This window comes from Chiloscyllium plagiosum, unplaced genomic scaffold (assembly GCF_037043375.1).
Source record: "Chiloscyllium plagiosum isolate Xiang-an unplaced genomic scaffold, Cpla_swu_hap1 HiC_scaffold_28, whole genome shotgun sequence".
Lineage (NCBI taxonomy): Eukaryota > Metazoa > Chordata > Chondrichthyes > Orectolobiformes > Hemiscylliidae > Chiloscyllium > Chiloscyllium plagiosum.
In genome coordinates, this window is record NW_028270166.1 from 4,509,244 (window position 1) to 4,526,123 (window position 16,880).

Here is a 16,880-nt window from a genome sequence, read left to right on the forward strand (position 1 = left end):
CACATTAAACTGCATCTGCCATGCATCTGACCACTCACCTAACCTGTCCAGGTCACCCTGTAATCTCCTAACATCCTCCTCACATTTCACCCTGCCACCCAGCTTTGTATCATCAGCAAATTTGCTAATGTTACTATTAATACCATCTTCTATATCATTAATATATATTGTAAAAAGCTGCGGACCCAGCACTGATTCCTGTGGTACCCCACTGGTCACTGCCTGTCATTCTGAAAGTGAGCCATTTATCACTACTCTTTGTTTCCTGTCAGCCAACCAATTTTCAATCCAAGTCAGTACTTTGCCCCCAATACCATGTGCCCTAATTTTGCTCACTAACCTCCTATGTGGGACTTTATCAAAGGCTTCCTGAAAGTCCAGGTATACTACATCCACTGGATCTCCCTTGTCCATCTTCAGAGTTACATCCTCAAAGAATTCCAGCAGATTAGTCAAGCATGATTTCCCCTTCATAAATCCATGCTGACTCTGACCTATCCTGTTACTGCTATTCAGATGTGTCATAATTTCATCCTTTATAATTGACTCCAGCATCTTTCCCACCACTGAGGTCAGACTAACTGGTCTATAATTTCCTGCTTTCTCTCTCGCTCCTTTCTTAAAAAGTGATACAACATTAGCCACCCTCCAATCTGCAGGAACTGATCATGAATCTATCGAACTCTGGAAAATAATCACCAACGCACCCACGATTTCTAGAGCCACTCCTTCAGTGCCCTGGGATGGAGACCATCAGGTTCCGGGAACCAACATTTATTGTTTGTCCCTAGTTGCCCTTTGAGGTGGGGGTGAGCTGCCTTCTTGAACCACTGCAGTCCATGTGCTGGAGGTCAACCCGCAATGCCCTTAGGGAGGGAATTCCAGGAGTTTCATCAAACAACACTGAAGTGCGGTGATATACTTCAAAATCAAGATGGTGAGCAGCCTGGAGGGGAACTAGTGAGAAATGGTGTAGCTGCTGCCCTTGTCCTTCTGGTTGGTACAGGCTGTGGCTTTGGAAAATGTTCTTGAAGCATTTGAACTTTGGAAGTACATCTTGTTATATATCTGGTTCACAAAGCCGCTACTGTGTGTTGATGATAAAGGGAGTGAATGTTGAGAGTGGAGGATGAGGAACCAGTTAAGCTGCTTTACTCTGTAGTTAACCCTCTTTTCGCTGTTGAGCTTCTTGAATGTTGTTGGTTCACTGGCCTCAAAATGTTTCTCTCTCCACAGATGCTGCCAGACCTGCTGAGCTTCTCCAGCACTTTGTTTTTATTTCATATTTCCAAGCACCTGCAGTATTTTATTTTTCTTACATTCTTGAATGCATCTTGTAGATGGTGGACAGAGGAGTCAGGAGATGAGCTAATCTCTGCAGTATTGCTAGCCTCAGATCTGCTTTTGCAGTCACTGCATTTATAGTTGAGTCCAGTTCAGTTTCTGGTCAATGGTAATCCCCAGGATGTTGATAGTGGGGTATTCTGTGGTGGTACATCCATTAAATGTCAAGGGGCAATTTTCTCTATTGCAAATGATCATTGTCTGGCATTTGTGTGGCACAAATGTTTCTTGCTACTTGTCACCTCAAGGCTGGATGTTGTAACGGTCTTGCTACATTTGAATATGAATTGCTTCACTTCTCTGAGGACTCATGAATGGTGCTGAACACTGTGCAATCATTGGCAAACATCCCCACTTCTGATGTTATGATGGAGGGAGGGTCATTGATGAAGCAGCTGAAGATGGTTGGACCTGGGACACTATCCTGAGGAACTCCCGCACAGATGTCCTGGAACTGAAATAATTGACCTCTAACAACCACAACCATCTTCTAATTTGCCAGGTATAACTCCCAATAGCAGAGAGTTTTCCACCTGATTTTCACTGACTCCAATTTTGCGAGGGCTCCTTGATGCAACACTTAGTCACATGTAGCCTTGACATCAAAGTCCTGCATCTCACCTCACTTTTTTGTCCGTGTTTGAGTCAAGGCTGTAATGAGATCAGGAGCTGACTGGCCCTGGTGGAACCCAAACTGGACGTCACTGAGCAGGTTATTGCTGAGCAGGTGCTGCTTGATAGCACATTGATCCTATCTTCGACTTTACTGTCAAGGTGGTTATTGCTCAGTCATAGTATTAATACATGCAAGAGGGAGCTAGATAAACATATGGGGGAGAGAGGAGCAGAGAGAGCATATCCTGACCAGATGGAAGGTAGTGCCTGTGTGTGGACCAGCTCATCTGAATATGCGACAGATCAATATCACCCCTTCAATTTTCAGGCAAAGAAACTTGCTCAAATCTGAGATGTTCAAACACCTTCACATTGACGGGAGATTTTAAATTTCCATAATTTCAAATCCCTTCAATGGTCTTGTCCTTCTCTGTTATAGAGTCATAGAGATGTATAGATTGGAAACAGACCCTTCTATTCCAACACATCCATGCCAACCAGATATCCTAACCTAATCTAGTCCAATTTGCCGGCACCTGGCCCATATCGCTCTAAACCCTTCCTATTCATATACCCATCCAGATGCCTTTTAAATGTTGTAATTGTACCAGCCTCCACTACTTCTCTGGCAGCTCATTCCAGACATGCACCACCCTCTGCATGAAAAACTGCCCCTTAGGTCCCTTTTATATCTTTCTCTTCTTACCTTAAACCTATGCCCTCTCGTTTTAGATTCCCCTACCCAGGGGAAAAGACATTGTGTATTTACGCTATCCATGCCCCTTATGATTTTATAAACCTCTATAAGGTCACCCCTCAGCCTCTGATGCTCCAGGGACATCAGCCCCAGCCTCTTCAACATCTCCCTATAGCTCAAATCCTCCAACCCTGGCAACATCCTTGTAAATCTTTTCTGAAACTTTCAAGTTTCACAACATCCTTCCTAAAGCAGTTCTCTCCTGAAATACAACAACACTTTAAAATTTCTGCATTTTTCCAATTCCGGCTTCTCATACATCCCCAATTTTAATCTTTCTACACTTAGCAGCCTAGCCTCAGCTGCCTGGTCCATAAGCTCTGGAATTCCTTTCCTGAATCTTCTCAGTGTCACCATCTCGGTTTCTTCATTTAAGACATTCCTTAAAGATATTCCTCAATCAAGAAAGGGATCGTCACTTGACCTAATATCTCCAACGTAACTCATGTTAAATTTTGTCGGATTGCACTCCTGTGATGCCTTGGGATGTTTCACAACTTTAAAAGGTGCCACCTAAATACAAGCTGTTGTTATATATTCGGTTCCCTCTTAACATTACGTTTAATTTTGCTTCCACCAGGTAGAATTTGTTTTAAATTAAACACACACACACACGATCACACAACTCGAGCTTCTCCTCAGAGCTATTTCTCACATTGGGGAGAGCCATAGGAAATGTTAGCTCTCACTATTCTCAGGAAGTATGAAGCAGTTAGTTCTAGTGCCTCTGCTTCACTGGCAGACACAGTGGGCAATGTGCCTATCCCTGACCCTCGCAGTCACTAACTATCTCAGGATGTAGCAAAGCTCTTTACAGCCAATGATCCACTTTTCAATTTCTATTTCCTGTCGTCACAGCAGCAGCCAACTTGTGCACAGCTAGCTCTCACAAGCAACAATGCCATCATCACCAGACAGTCTATTTTTGGTCTTGGTTGTGGGAAAAATATTGTCAGTACACCAGAGAAAGCCCCTCATTCAGTTTTGAATATGGGTCATGGGATCCTTTTTGCCCATTTGAGAGTAGTATTTTGGTGATACTAACTCAATGGGTTGAAGCTCCTTTTCAAAGAGATGATTCCAGCTCAGGCGGGACCTCAGTTTAATATCCGATTTGAAAGACTTGAGGGACACAGAATGTTTTCATCTGAAGCCCTTCACTACATTATTGATTCTAGTGAGTATTTAAACAGGTCTTTCAGAAAATTTCCCCTGCCAGCTCCCTCCCTCCCTAAAAGACACAAACTCCTGGGCACTGTCCCATTGGACTGACTAATTCCCCACAACAGCTTCAGCCTGGCTCATTCTGAGGGAGGGTTAGAAAGGCACTGAACAGAGGTCGCTTCACAAACACACTCACACACTTTACACACTCACTGACACTACATACACACACACACACACACACACACCAGAATCAAGTTGATCTTCTGACCTCTCAAACCCAGGGCAATGTGATACGTGGCAAATTCTAGTACTCAGTAGAATTGGGGCGACATCCTATTCTGAAGGGAGTGGAACAGCCTGGAGGAGTTTGGTGTTACTCCTGAAGTAAACATTATATGGAGAAAATGAGGATTCAGCAGCGTCACAATTACTTCTTGCTGATTCATCAAAATGTTGGTAATTCCACTGGGAGAGGTGACAGGTCAGTTGGTATGTGACGAACGTTTCACTGGTGCTTCGAGGAAAGACAACAGTTAGCATTCAGTCAAGGCTGCAGAGACACTGTCTCCTCTGACCTTGGAGTGTTTGTTGAGGAAGCTTTACTTTCATTTCAAGAGAGTAGAAGAAGCTTTATTTTTTGTTTACAGAGTAAAGGGAGCTTTTTGCTATCGCTAACCCCATGCTGTCTCTATCCTGGAGCATTTCAAGAGGGACAATTGAGAGGGAGTTTGACATTCCATTTAAAAGAATAGCGGGAGTTCTCGGGACTGTGTGGAAAAGCATTAACATGCACGACTTTTGCAAATATTGTACCAAATTCAATAAATATTTGTTAAAGCAAATGGTATTTCTGTGACGGTATACTGTTTCTGTGGCAACACAGCAGTGGAGTTTTAGATAGAAGAAAATTGTCTTGAGAAGATATTCTGAGCTGTTGATAATACCCCTTTAACTGATCATTCTGTGAAGTCAAAACAAATGAGCAGGCATATTATTTACTCAGAAGGAAGTGGCTGTTTAATTAATTAGTATTTTAGTTAAATAGAGTTGAGCGACTGCTCGAGTCAACTGCATTTTCCAAACTTACTGGCACTTCCTGTTCCCTAATCCCAGTATAAACTGGAATATTTCCCAATCACAACATGCTCTGGACCACTTAGCAGGCCGGATCCCCTCAGAACAGCTGGCACTCCACGTAAGCCACCTCCAGAGAGGGAACTGTAAAGGGGGGCAAATAGGACACTTGAATGAGTACTTTTCTTCAGTATTTACAAACAAGAGGGACCGTATTGTTGAAGAGTAGAGTGAGAAATGGACTGGTAAGCTAGAGGAGATACCTGTTAGGAAGGAAGATGTGTTGGACATTTTGAATAACTTGAAGATAGACAAGTCCCCCGGGCCTGACGGGATATATCCTAGGATTATGTGGGAAGCAAGAGAGGAAATTGCAGAACCATTGGCAATGATCTTTTCGTCTTCACTGTCAACAGGGGTGGTACCAGGGGACTGGAGAGTGGCGAATGTTGTGCCCCTGTTCAAAAAAGGGAATAGGGATAACCCCGGGAATTACAGGCCAGTTAGTCTTACTTCAGTGGTAGGCAAAGTAATGGAAAGGGTACTGAGGGATAGGATTTATGAGTATCTGGAAAGACACTGCTTGATTAGGGACAGCCAGCACGGATTTGTGAAGGGTAGGTCTTGCCTTACAAGTCTTATTGAATTCTTTGAGGAGGTGACCAAGCATGTGGATGAGGGTAGAGCAGTGGATGTAGTGTACATGGATTTTAGTAAGGAATTTGATAAGGTTCCCCATGGTAGGCCTATGCAGAAAGTTAGGAGGCATGGGATAGAGGGAAATTTGGCCAGTTGGATAGAGAACTGGCTAACCGGTCGAAGTCAGAGAGTGGTGGTAGATGGTAAATATTCAGCCTGGAGCCCAGTTACAAGTGGAGTTCGGCAGGGATCAGTTCTGGGTCCTCTGCTGTTGGTAATTTTTATTAATGACTTGGAAGAGGGAGTCGAAGGGTGGGTCAGTAAATTTGCAGATGATACGAAGATTGGTGGAGTTGTGGATAGTGAGGAGGGCTGTTGTCGGCTGCAAAGGGACTTAGATATGATGCAGAGCTGGGCTGAGGAGTAGCAGATGGAGTTCAACCCTGTCAAGTGTGAGGTTGTCCATTTTGGAAGGACAAATAAGAATGCGGAATACAAGGTTAACGGTAGGATTCTTAGTAAGGTGGAGGAGCAGAGGGATCTTGGGGTCTATGTTCATAGCTCTTTGAAAGTTACCACTCAGGTGGATAGAGCTTGTAAGAAGGCCTATGGTGTATTAGCGTTCATTAGCAGAGGGATTGAATTCAAGAGTCGTGAAGTGATGTTACAGCTGTACAGGACTTTGGTTAGGCCACATTTGGAGTACTGTGTGCAGTTCTGGTCGCCTCACTTTAGGAAAGATGTGGAAGCTTTGGAGAGGGTGCAGAGAAGATTTACCAGGATGTTGCCTGGAATGGAGAATAGGTCGTACGAGGATAGGTTGAGCGTGCTAGGCCTTTTCTCATTGGAACGGCGAAGGATGAGGGGTGACTTGATAGAGGTGTATAAGATGATCAGGTGAATAGATAGAGTAGACAATCAGAAACTTTTTCCCCGGGTACAACAGTGTGTTACAAGGGGACATAAATTTAAGGTGAAGGGTGGAAGGTATAGGGGAGATGTCAGGGTTAGGTTCTTTACCCAGAGAGTGGTGGGGGCATGGAATGCGCTGCCTGTGGGAGTGGCAGAGTCAGAATCATTGGTGACCTTTAAGTGGCAATTGGATAGGTACATGGATAGGTGCTTAAGCTAGGACAAATGTTCGGCACAACATCGTGGGCTGAAGGGCCTGTTCAGTGGTGTATTGTTCTATGTTCTATGTTCTATGTTCTACCCCCAGTCTGGAAGGGAATAGCACCCCGGGGTCTTGCATTTGTTTGTGTGTGAGTCTCACCCACGTATGTTCGCCTGTATATGCAACACGTGTAAGCACATGTGAATCAGCATGTAGGTGACTGTGAGACCATGTCTGTGTATGAGCTATCTATATGCCTTTGTGGTGTGTGTGTGTGTATCCTTAAGCCTATCTTTATGTATGTTTGCATGTGTGTAAATGCATGCACATGTGAGTGTACACGTGTGTGTATATATCCATCTGTGTGCATGTTCATTTGTCATAGTGTGTGTATATGTATGCATGTGATATCTTCAAGTGTCTATGTATCTGCATATTTGTTTGTCTTAGCTTGTGTGTCTATCTCAGCACGTGTGTGTATCTGTGTCCCTATATTGGTGTGCATGTATCTGACGGGGTTGGTTACCCCAATTGGCTTCGGATGCAGAGTGAGGGGGACAGTGCAGGCTCAACTTACCACACTAGCTGCAGTTACTGACGGATTCCCTTTCTCATCCTCTCCCCTCTCCTGAGGCCTGGGGATCCTCAGGTTAAACCACCATCAGTTATCTCTCTCTCTTTCACTCAGTAGAGAACAGGACTATGCTGACTTGACCTTTACGTATGCCAGTATATGTGTTTCTTTGTCTGTCTGTATTAATGTCAATGTGTCTGAACCTGTCTATTGGTATCTGTGCATATGTGTGTAGCTGTGTGCATGTGCTTGCCTACATCTGTGTCAATGTGTGTATGTAACTCTTGATAACCTGGGAGTAAAATGTTAGGAACATACAAACAGGAGCAGGCCATTCAGCCCATTGCGCCTTCCTTGCCTTTCAATATGATTATTGGCTGATCGACCACTTCAATGTCGATTACCCACCCCATCCCCAATACCCTGTACCCCACTGCGAGTCAGAAATCCATCAATCTCGACCCTTAAATATACTCAAAGACTGAGCCCTGTGTGGTCAAGAATTAACTATGTCTGTAGGCAACACCTTCAATGCTCTGGGATGATGATTATCACGGGTGAATGGCAATGTACACAGACCTGCCCTGATCATATTGAAGGGCAGAGAAGGCTTGAGGGGCTGAGTGGCCTTCTCCTGCTCCAAATTGATTCGTTTATATTTGTTGACAATTGTTGGATTTCTTTGATCAATTTGTGCATTGGTCTTGATCTGCTTTGGTCAGTTTGTTTGGAGACTTCGGGCTGTCAGATTTATCATCAGTCCAGTCACCTCTGCCCTAACCCTGTGCAGCCACACCTGTCTCTGCACCTGATCTCTCCTCCCTGTCCCAGACCTGAGCCCTGGCCCGCGCTGTGCTGTCTGACACAGACTACACTTGTACTTTCCAACATAGGCATTGGATGGTGATCACTGGACCCAGCTCTCACCCTCACTCATGGGCATGCAGCCTAAAGCCTGACCATTAAATCAGATCATTCCTGATCTACAGCTTTTCTCTGTTCTTCCATCTCTGCTTCCATATTCTCCCAAACTCCTCCCTGACAGAAATCAAATGGCCCAAAACTCAAATTGCCCCCAACACCATCAGGGAGAGAGTTCCAGACACTTCTCCTGCTCTCTGCATTTCAATTCATTCATGGGATGTGGGTGTCACTGTCCTGGGTCTGTATTTATTGCCCGTCCCTAGCTGCCCTTGAGAAGGTGGAGTGAGCTGCCTCCTTGAACTGCTGTGGTCTACATGCTGTGAGTGAACCTGTAGTGCTGTTAGAAGATAGGAGCAGCTGGAGGCCATTCAGCCCTTTGAGCTTGTTCTACCATCTATTATGATAATCCCTGTTTCTGCTTTCCCCCAACCCCCATCCCAGACTCTTTGATCCCTTCAGCCTTAAGAACCATATCTAAGTTAGGGATGATGTGGAGGAGCCAGTATTGGACTGTGGTGGACAAAGTTAAAAATTATGCATTCTATTTTGCTCAAAAAAATGCACAATCTGCAGGCAGTCAATGCAGACAGTCGATCCATGTAATATTTTGTAAATTCAGCTTTGGAAATAGAATCAGTCTGATTTAAATTATGATACAGACAGACTCAAACCTCACACCTTTAAGGCACTGTCTGAGCTGAGATAGTCAGAGTCACTGAGACGTACAGCATGGAAACAGACCCTTTGGTCCAACTCATCCACGCCGATCAGATATCCTAACTTAATCTAGTCCCATTTGCCAGTGCTTGGCCCATATCCCTTCAAACCCTTCCTATTCATATATCCATCCAGATGCCTTTTAAATGTTGTAATTGTACCAACCTCCACCACTTCCTCAGCTCATTCCATACACGTACCACCCTCCGTGTGAAAAAGTTACCCCTTAGGTCCCTTTTATATCTTTCCCCTCTCACCCTAAACCTCTAGTTCTGGACTCCCCCATGCAAGGGAAAAGATTCTATTTTACTATCCACGCCCATCAAGTTTTTATAAACCTCTATAAGGTCACCCCTCAGCCTCCGACACTCCAGGGAAAACAGCCCCAGCCTATTCAACCTCCCCCTATTACTCAAACCCTCCAACCCTGGCAATATCCTATCACCATTTTTAAAAAAAATCTTAAGTTATCTCGAGAATGTGACTTAAAAAAAGTTCTGGGATTTACATATTCATGAACCGAACCTGCAACTCATTCTAAAAGATGAAAGACTTAACAACAATCTAGGTTTGTTCAATATATCATTTCAGTTGCATGACACTGTGATCTTTTGCTATAAATTATGTGATTTATTATCCTGCTCCACAACCATCTGATAAAGGAGCGGCGCTCCGAAAGCTAGTGCTTCCAAATAAACCTGTTGGACTATAACCTGGTGGTGTGTGATTTATAACTAAATTAGAGAAGGAATTCCAGGATTGTGACTCAGTGAAACTGAAGGAATAGCCTCATTTGCCAAATCAGGGATGGGTTTGTTCTGCTTTGGCCAATATCCCACATTATTGGGTGGTAGGGAGTGTTACCGCTGGAGGATCCAGTTTGTACAGCCTGTCCCCAGAAATTAACCCTTTCAGGACTGGCAGAGTTGCTGTTCCTTGCCAATGCAAGCATTTCCCTCCTAGGAGTGGTACCCAGAACTCGTTTACTCCAAGTGGGCTCCTACCTCTTTACAACTAAACCATTACTGCCGCCCCTTGAGAGAAAAATCTAACATTTCAACAGCTCCTTTGATTATATTATGAACCTACTCACTAATAATAAACAAATTGTTCACTGGAATTTTCCAATCCCTCTCTTCCTGCTCTGAACCACTCATTCCAGTTGACCTCACACACAAAACATATAAATGAGGAGCAGGAGTGGACCATTCAACCCATTGATCCTAACCTGCCATGGCTGGCTGGTTAGCTGGATGGCTGGTTTATAGTACAGAGTGACGCCAACAGCGTGGGTTCAATTCCTGCACTGGCTGAGGTTACTATGAAGGACTCTCCTCTGAACCTCTCCCCTCAGCTGAGGCATGGTGACCCTCAGGTTAAACCACCAGCAGTCATGCCTCTCTCTCGATAGTTACAGTTCAGCCCAGTGGGACAATGGGTGACTTTATCGTTCATTCACTAAGTTCATCACAGATCCAGCAATCGCCTCCGCTCCACTTTCTTGTCTACACCCTTGTCAATTGAAGAAGCTCCTGATGAAGGGCCTTTGCCCGAAACATCGATTTTCCTGCTCCTCGGATGCTGCCTGACCTGCTGTGCTTTTCCAGCACCACTATGATCTAAACTCTGGTTTCCAGCATCTGCTCCTCACTTCTGCCCAACTGAAGAAACTCTCCAACTCAGCCTTGAATATATTCAACTCCCAGTCACCAGTGGTCTTTGGGGAAGAGAATTTCAAAGATTAATGATTCTAAAGAAGAAATTCCTCCTCACTTCCATCTTAAAGCAGAAACCCCATTATTTTGAAATCCTGTTAATTCTGCTCCTACGTCTTATTTTAAATTAATCTATTCACAGCCCCCTGTCAAGCCCCTTCTCAATCTTACGTGTTTCAACAAGATCACCTCTCAATCCTCGAATTCCCCTGTCTTCTCCACTTTTCCTCATAAAACAAACCTCTCGATTCCAGGAATCAGCCAAGTGGACCTTCACTGAATTGTTTCCAAAGCATGTGCCATCTTTGCATAAGAATTAGCTAGTAAATTTGCATATGACACCAAAATTGGAGGTGTAACAAAGAAGGTTACCTCAGATTACAATGGAATCTTGATGAGATGGGTCAATGGGCTGAGAAGTGGCAGATGGAGTTTAATTTAGATAAATGTGAGTTGCTGCATTTTGGGAAAGCAAACCTTAGCAGGAATTATACAGTTAATGGCAAGTCTTGGGGAGTGTTGCTGAACAAAGAGACCTTGGAGTGCAGGTTCATAGCTCCTTGAAAGTGGAGTCGCAGGTAGATAGGATAGTGAAGAAGGCATTTGGTATGCTTTCCTTTATTGGTCAGAGTATTGAGTACAGGAGCTGGGAGGTCATTTTGCGGCTGTACAGGACATTGGTTAGGCCATTGTTGGAATATTGCGCGCAATTCTGGTCTCCTTCCTATTGGAAAGATGTTGTGAAACTTGAAAGGGTTCAGAAAAGATTTACAAGGATGTTGCCAGGGTTGGAGGATTTGAGGTATAGGGAGAGGCTGAATAGGCTAGGACTTCTTTCCCTGGAGTATCAGAGGCTAAGGGGTGACCTTATAGAGGTTTTTAAAATCACGAAGGCCATGGATTGGATAAATAGACCAAGTCTTCCCTGGCATGAGGGAGTCCAGAAATAGAGGGCATAGGTTTAGGGTGAGAGGGGGAAGATATAAAAGAGACCTAAGGGGCAACTTTTTCATGCAGAGGGTGGTACGTGTATGGAATGAGCTGTCAGAGGATGTGGTGGAGGCTGGTACAATTGCAACATTTAAGAGGCATTTGGATGGGTATATGAATAGGAAGGGTTTGGAGGGATATGGGCTGGGTGCTGGCAGGTGGGACTAGATTGGGTTGATATATCTGGTCAGCATGGACAGGTTGGACCGAAGGGTCTGTTTCCATGCTGTACATCTCTATGACTCTATGAGACACTCCGGGCGCGAGAGGTGACCATCCAGATCCGAGGCAGAGTCGGATGGTACCTCAACCACCCCAGGAGGAGCAAGGGAAAAAAAAGGAACTGGCCTGTGCCTTCAGACTCAGGGGGCAGGGATGTAGTGATTGTAATGAGGTCAGCCAGGTGGACCTCATAGAATATGAGTTCCCTGATTGGGGCTGTTAATCTGGTCCAAACAGGGAGCCCTGGCTGACAGATATAAACAGGAGTGTCGGAGGCTCTGTTCACTCTGAGAGCTAGCTCTAAGGGAGCTGGATTGGTGTCAAGGACACTCTAAAGGGTGACGTGGTAATGGGATACCGGCCTCTGTAAAGTGATTTCATCAACATTCTATGGTAGATAATTCCACAAGTTTATTACCCCTTAAGTGAAAACATTTTTCTACATCTCATTTGTAACTGGCCTAGTGTGTATCCTGAAACTATGTCTAGACTCTCTAAAACCAGGGGAAATATCTTCCCTGTATCTAGTCTGGCCAGCCCTGTTTCAATTTTATACCTTTCATTCAGATTCCCCTCTCATCATTCTAAATTTGAGAGTCAGTCTGTCAGACAGGGGCAGACTGGATTGTGTTATAATTTCTGGAGTGAAGATGGAATTGCTGGCTGCAAGGGAACGAAAGGAGAGACAATCACTGGTCTTGGGCTGACATTGAGAGCAGGAACCAATTAATCCAGACTTAAACAGGAGTGGGAGGCAAGTTTACAGTCTGCAGAGGAACAAGATTTATGATAGAGAGAGAGAGAGAGACTGAGAGACAGAGAGGGAGAGAGAGAGAGAGAGAGAGGGAGAGGGAGATAGAGAGGGAAAGCTGCATTTGACTGAACCAGGCCTCACAAGCGACAAGAGTTTCATCTGCATCTTGACAAATTCTGCGACAGCCTCTGCTGAACAAACGTGTGTCCTTCACAATCCAGCAGCTCTGCCAGGCTCAAGGCTAAACACTCCAGTAAATACAGAGGGAATGCAGTGTCTTGTACTTCCCCATGCATCCTGCAGCTTTTTAGATCATCCTGTGAATCAGCTGCCCCCAAATCCCAGCAGAACCGACCTGTGCACTGCTTCAGCTACAGATACATTATGTCAAACATGCTCCCAAAGGCTGGGCACACACACAAAATAAAACACAATTACAACCATCCGTCTCTCCTGCAGAACCTCCCAGCATGCACAGAAAGATCCCATAGAAGATGGGGCATCGGGAGCGCATACAGTGTCCCCTTTAACCAGCTGCTGCATCGCGTATTGGGTCCAGCTCGACCCAGAATGTCTTGTCTCTCCGTTGGGTGGAGGGAGGAGAGGATTTAATTCATTATTATGCATTATTTATATGCTTTTTTGTAAAGGAAGGAAGCATTAAGCAACACATCTCCCTCCTCTCAATGTGAATTTATTCTCTTCCCTTCCCCACCCCTCCCCTCTCTCTGGGGAGGGGGTGTTTTAATGCCTCACTTACCCAGGACCCCAGCGGTACTTGTTCGGTTGTCAGCCGCCTCTCCCATCTCCTTGGCCGGCTGAGGGCTCCGCTCCGGCTCGGTGTCCTCTCTGCCTTTGCTGGGAACCGGCATCTCCTGCTGTTCACATGGGGGCCAGGGGCTGTTGATCCGCTCTGTCTGCTGTGGTTCCTCTGGGGATGGACATTCCCCCCCTCAGCCCACCTCCTCCCCAGCCCTAGCTCCACACCTCCCCTTTTTTGTACGCTTTGTGCAATTGTCTGCTCCTGATGAACAAAACACCCGAAAGACTCTCACACACACACACTCTCTCTTTACACACACACACACACCACTGAGAAACAGCAAGGTTAACAGATGAAAGCAAAACGCACCGACGGATTAATCATCCGCTTTGTATCCCCGCCCGAACCAGAACCAATGAAAGAGAGAGAGAGAGAGATGGTTAATAAGGGGTTTGAGAGGACGGAGTGAGAGAGAATAGTGGAAGATGAGGGGGAAGTCCATAAGAACACACATTACGAGGGAGTCTGGGCTGATTTTGAACTCCCATCACACATGCAGGAGGGTAAATAAACAGGAAAATTTAAATTGAGCATACTGGTGTTTTCAGGAGCTCTGTTTGAGGTACATTATAGTATGTGCCATGCACCAGTTTCACAGGTTTTTCCTGTAGTTACTGAACCTTTCCCCAAGGACTCTCTACCTGGTGTTTCTTTCTTGAGTCTGACAGCTGTGGGGACAAGAGCCATTCCTGATACCTGCCTGTGTGGCTCTGCTGACCCAGCGCAGTCCTGAGGGATAGCTGACCTCCTGGCCATGCTTCTTGTTGGATGAGACATTAAACTGAGGGTCTGTCTGCGCTGCTGCCTCAGCTGGATAACAGAATTGTTACAGTGCAGAAGGAGGCCATTCAGCCCATTGTGTCTACACCAATTATATTACCCAGTGCCAATTTCCTGCCTTTCCCCCCATCTCTCTACACTCCATTTCGATCCAAATAATCATCATGAATGCCTCAATTGAACCTACCACCACCCCATTTCCAGGTAGTGCATTCCAGACCCTAACTACACCCTGAGTGAAAAAGTTCTTTCTCACATCATTCTGAAACCACGTGCCCTCATTTTTGTTCCTTTTATGAGCAGGACCAGCTTCTCCCTATCTCCTCGATCTAACCTCGATCAGATTTCCTCTCTTGATGGAGAACAGCACCAACTACTTCAAGCTGTCCTTATCACTGAAGTTTCTCATTCCTGGAACTATTCTTGTAATTCGCTTCTTCACTCTCTCCACTGTGTTTATGTCTCTGTTATAATGTACCACCCACAACTCTGCACAATTCTCCTGCTGAGGTCGAACAAATGCCTTGTGCAAGTTCAATATCACCTCCCTGTTCTTGTACTCACTAATAAAGCCAAGGACATTGTGCGCTTTGTTAACTACTCTCTCCCCCTGTCCTACCACCTTCAATGCTCCGTACACATATACAACCAGGTGCCTTTACTCCTGCACCTCATTTACAATTATGATGTTACTGATCCCATTGTATTATTTAAAACAAGCAGGAGTATTCCCTTTCTGGGGCCAACATCGATCTCTCAACTAACATCCTTCAGTCAAAATCATTTTAAAAAGAAATCCAGTTATCTGGTCATGGCACATTGTGGTGTCTGGGATCTTTCTCTGTACATTGTTGATTTATTTTGAGTCATAGAGCAGCATGAAAACAGACCTTTCAGTCCAACTCGTCCATGCAACCAGATATCTTAAATTAATCTAGTCCCATTTGCCAGCATTTGGCCCATATCCCTCTAAACCTTTTCTATTCATATACCCATAAATTTTGTAACTATACCCTGTCTCCACCACTTCCTCTGGCAGCTCATTCCATACACACACCATCCTCTGTGTGAAAATGGTGCCCCTTAGTTCTCATTTATACCTTTCCTCTCTCATCCTAAACTTATGCCATCTTGTTCTGGATCCCCCTACCCCCCTGTCTATTTACCCTATCCATGCCCCTCATGATATTATAAACATGTATAAGGTCACCCCTCAGTCTCTGATGTTGCAGGGAAAACAACCCCAGCCTACTCAGCCTCTCCCTATAGCTCAAACCTTCCAAACCTGGCAACATCTTTGTAACTCTTTTCTGAACCCTTTCAAGTTTCACAACATTTTTCATTTAGCAGGGAGACCAGAATTGAATGCAGTATTCCAAAAGCAGCCTTACCAATGTCCTGTACAGCCGCAACATGATCTATACTCAATGCACTGACCAGGAAAGGCATGCACACCAAACATCTTCTTCACTAACAAAAACAGGCGTTGCTAGAAAAGCTCAGCACATCTGGCAGCATCTGTGAAGAGAAATCAAAGTTAACATTTCGGGTCTGGTGACCCTTCCTCAGAACTGTCTTCTTCACTATCCTATTTACCTGCAACTCTGCTTTCAAGGAACTATCAACCTGCACTCCAGGGTCTCTTTGCTCAGCAGCACTCCCTAGGACCTTATCATTAAGAGTATAAGTCCTGCTCTGATTTGCCTTTCCAAAATGCAACACCTCACATTTAGCTAAATTAAACTCCATCTGCCACTTCTCAGCCCATTGGCCCATCTGGTCAAGATCCCGTTGTTCTCTGAGGTAACTTTCTTTACTATCCACTACACCTCCAATTTTCTTCATCGTCTATCGCACCATCGTCCATTTTGGTGTCATCTGCAAACTTACTAACTACACCTCCTATATTTACATCCAAATCACGTTTATAAATGACAAAAATCAGTGTACCCAGCAGAAATCCTTGCAGCACACCACTGGTCACAGGCCTCCAGTCTGAAAAGTAGCCTCCACCACCATCCTCTGTCTCCCACCTTCAAACCAATTTTGTATCCAAATGGCTAGCTCTCCCTGGATACCGTGTGATCTAACCTTGCTAATCAGTCTATATGTGGAACTTTGTCGAATGCTATGCTGAAGTCCAAATAGACAACATCCACTGTTCTATCTTCATCAATCTTCTTTGTCACTTCTTCAAACAACTCAATTAAGTCAGTGAGATTTGCCTACAATACATCAATGATGGCACTTCAGAAAATATTTTACTGATTATGCAGCTCGTGGTGATGGCTTAAGGTAGGTGAAGGCACTTTTCTATGTTATTTTCAATCTACCTTATGCAGGAGTCAGAGTGCTTGGACAATCATCACACCGTCCGGAGAAAGCGTAGAACAGAAACACAGGGAGTGGTAAAGAATGTTGAGAAAAAGAGAAACAGGGAGAGAGAAAGAGAAAGATAAAGCAAAGCAAGCACATTAAAGAACAGTTTTTTTACATCAATGACTAGGAGAAAGTGAGCAGTGCAGATGTTGGAGATCAGAGTTGAAAAGTGTGGTGCTGGAAAAGCACAGTCGGTCAGGCAGCATCTGAGGAGCAGGGCAACCGATGGTTTGGGCAGCCCCCAACTCCTGCAACCCCCGCACCCCCACCCTGCACCCCCACGCCCCACCCC

The 16,880-nt window shown here is 44.9% G+C and overlaps 1 protein-coding gene across 2 annotated transcripts in view; it reads right to left on the reverse strand.

Moving 5' to 3' along the window:
- The window catches only part of ano8b (anoctamin 8b), a 129,287-nt gene extending 115,770 nt beyond the window's left edge, over positions 1 to 13,517 (reverse strand). For both annotated transcript variants that reach the window (XM_043721503.2, XM_043721500.2), the window contains exon 1: positions 13,367 to 13,517. In XM_043721503.2, coding sequence (XP_043577438.2) covers positions 13,367 to 13,478 — 112 coding nt within the window. In that variant the 5' untranslated portion in view covers positions 13,479 to 13,517. The remainder of the gene's footprint in view (positions 1 to 13,366) is intronic.
- Between the last annotated feature and the right edge of the window lie 3,363 nt (positions 13,518 to 16,880).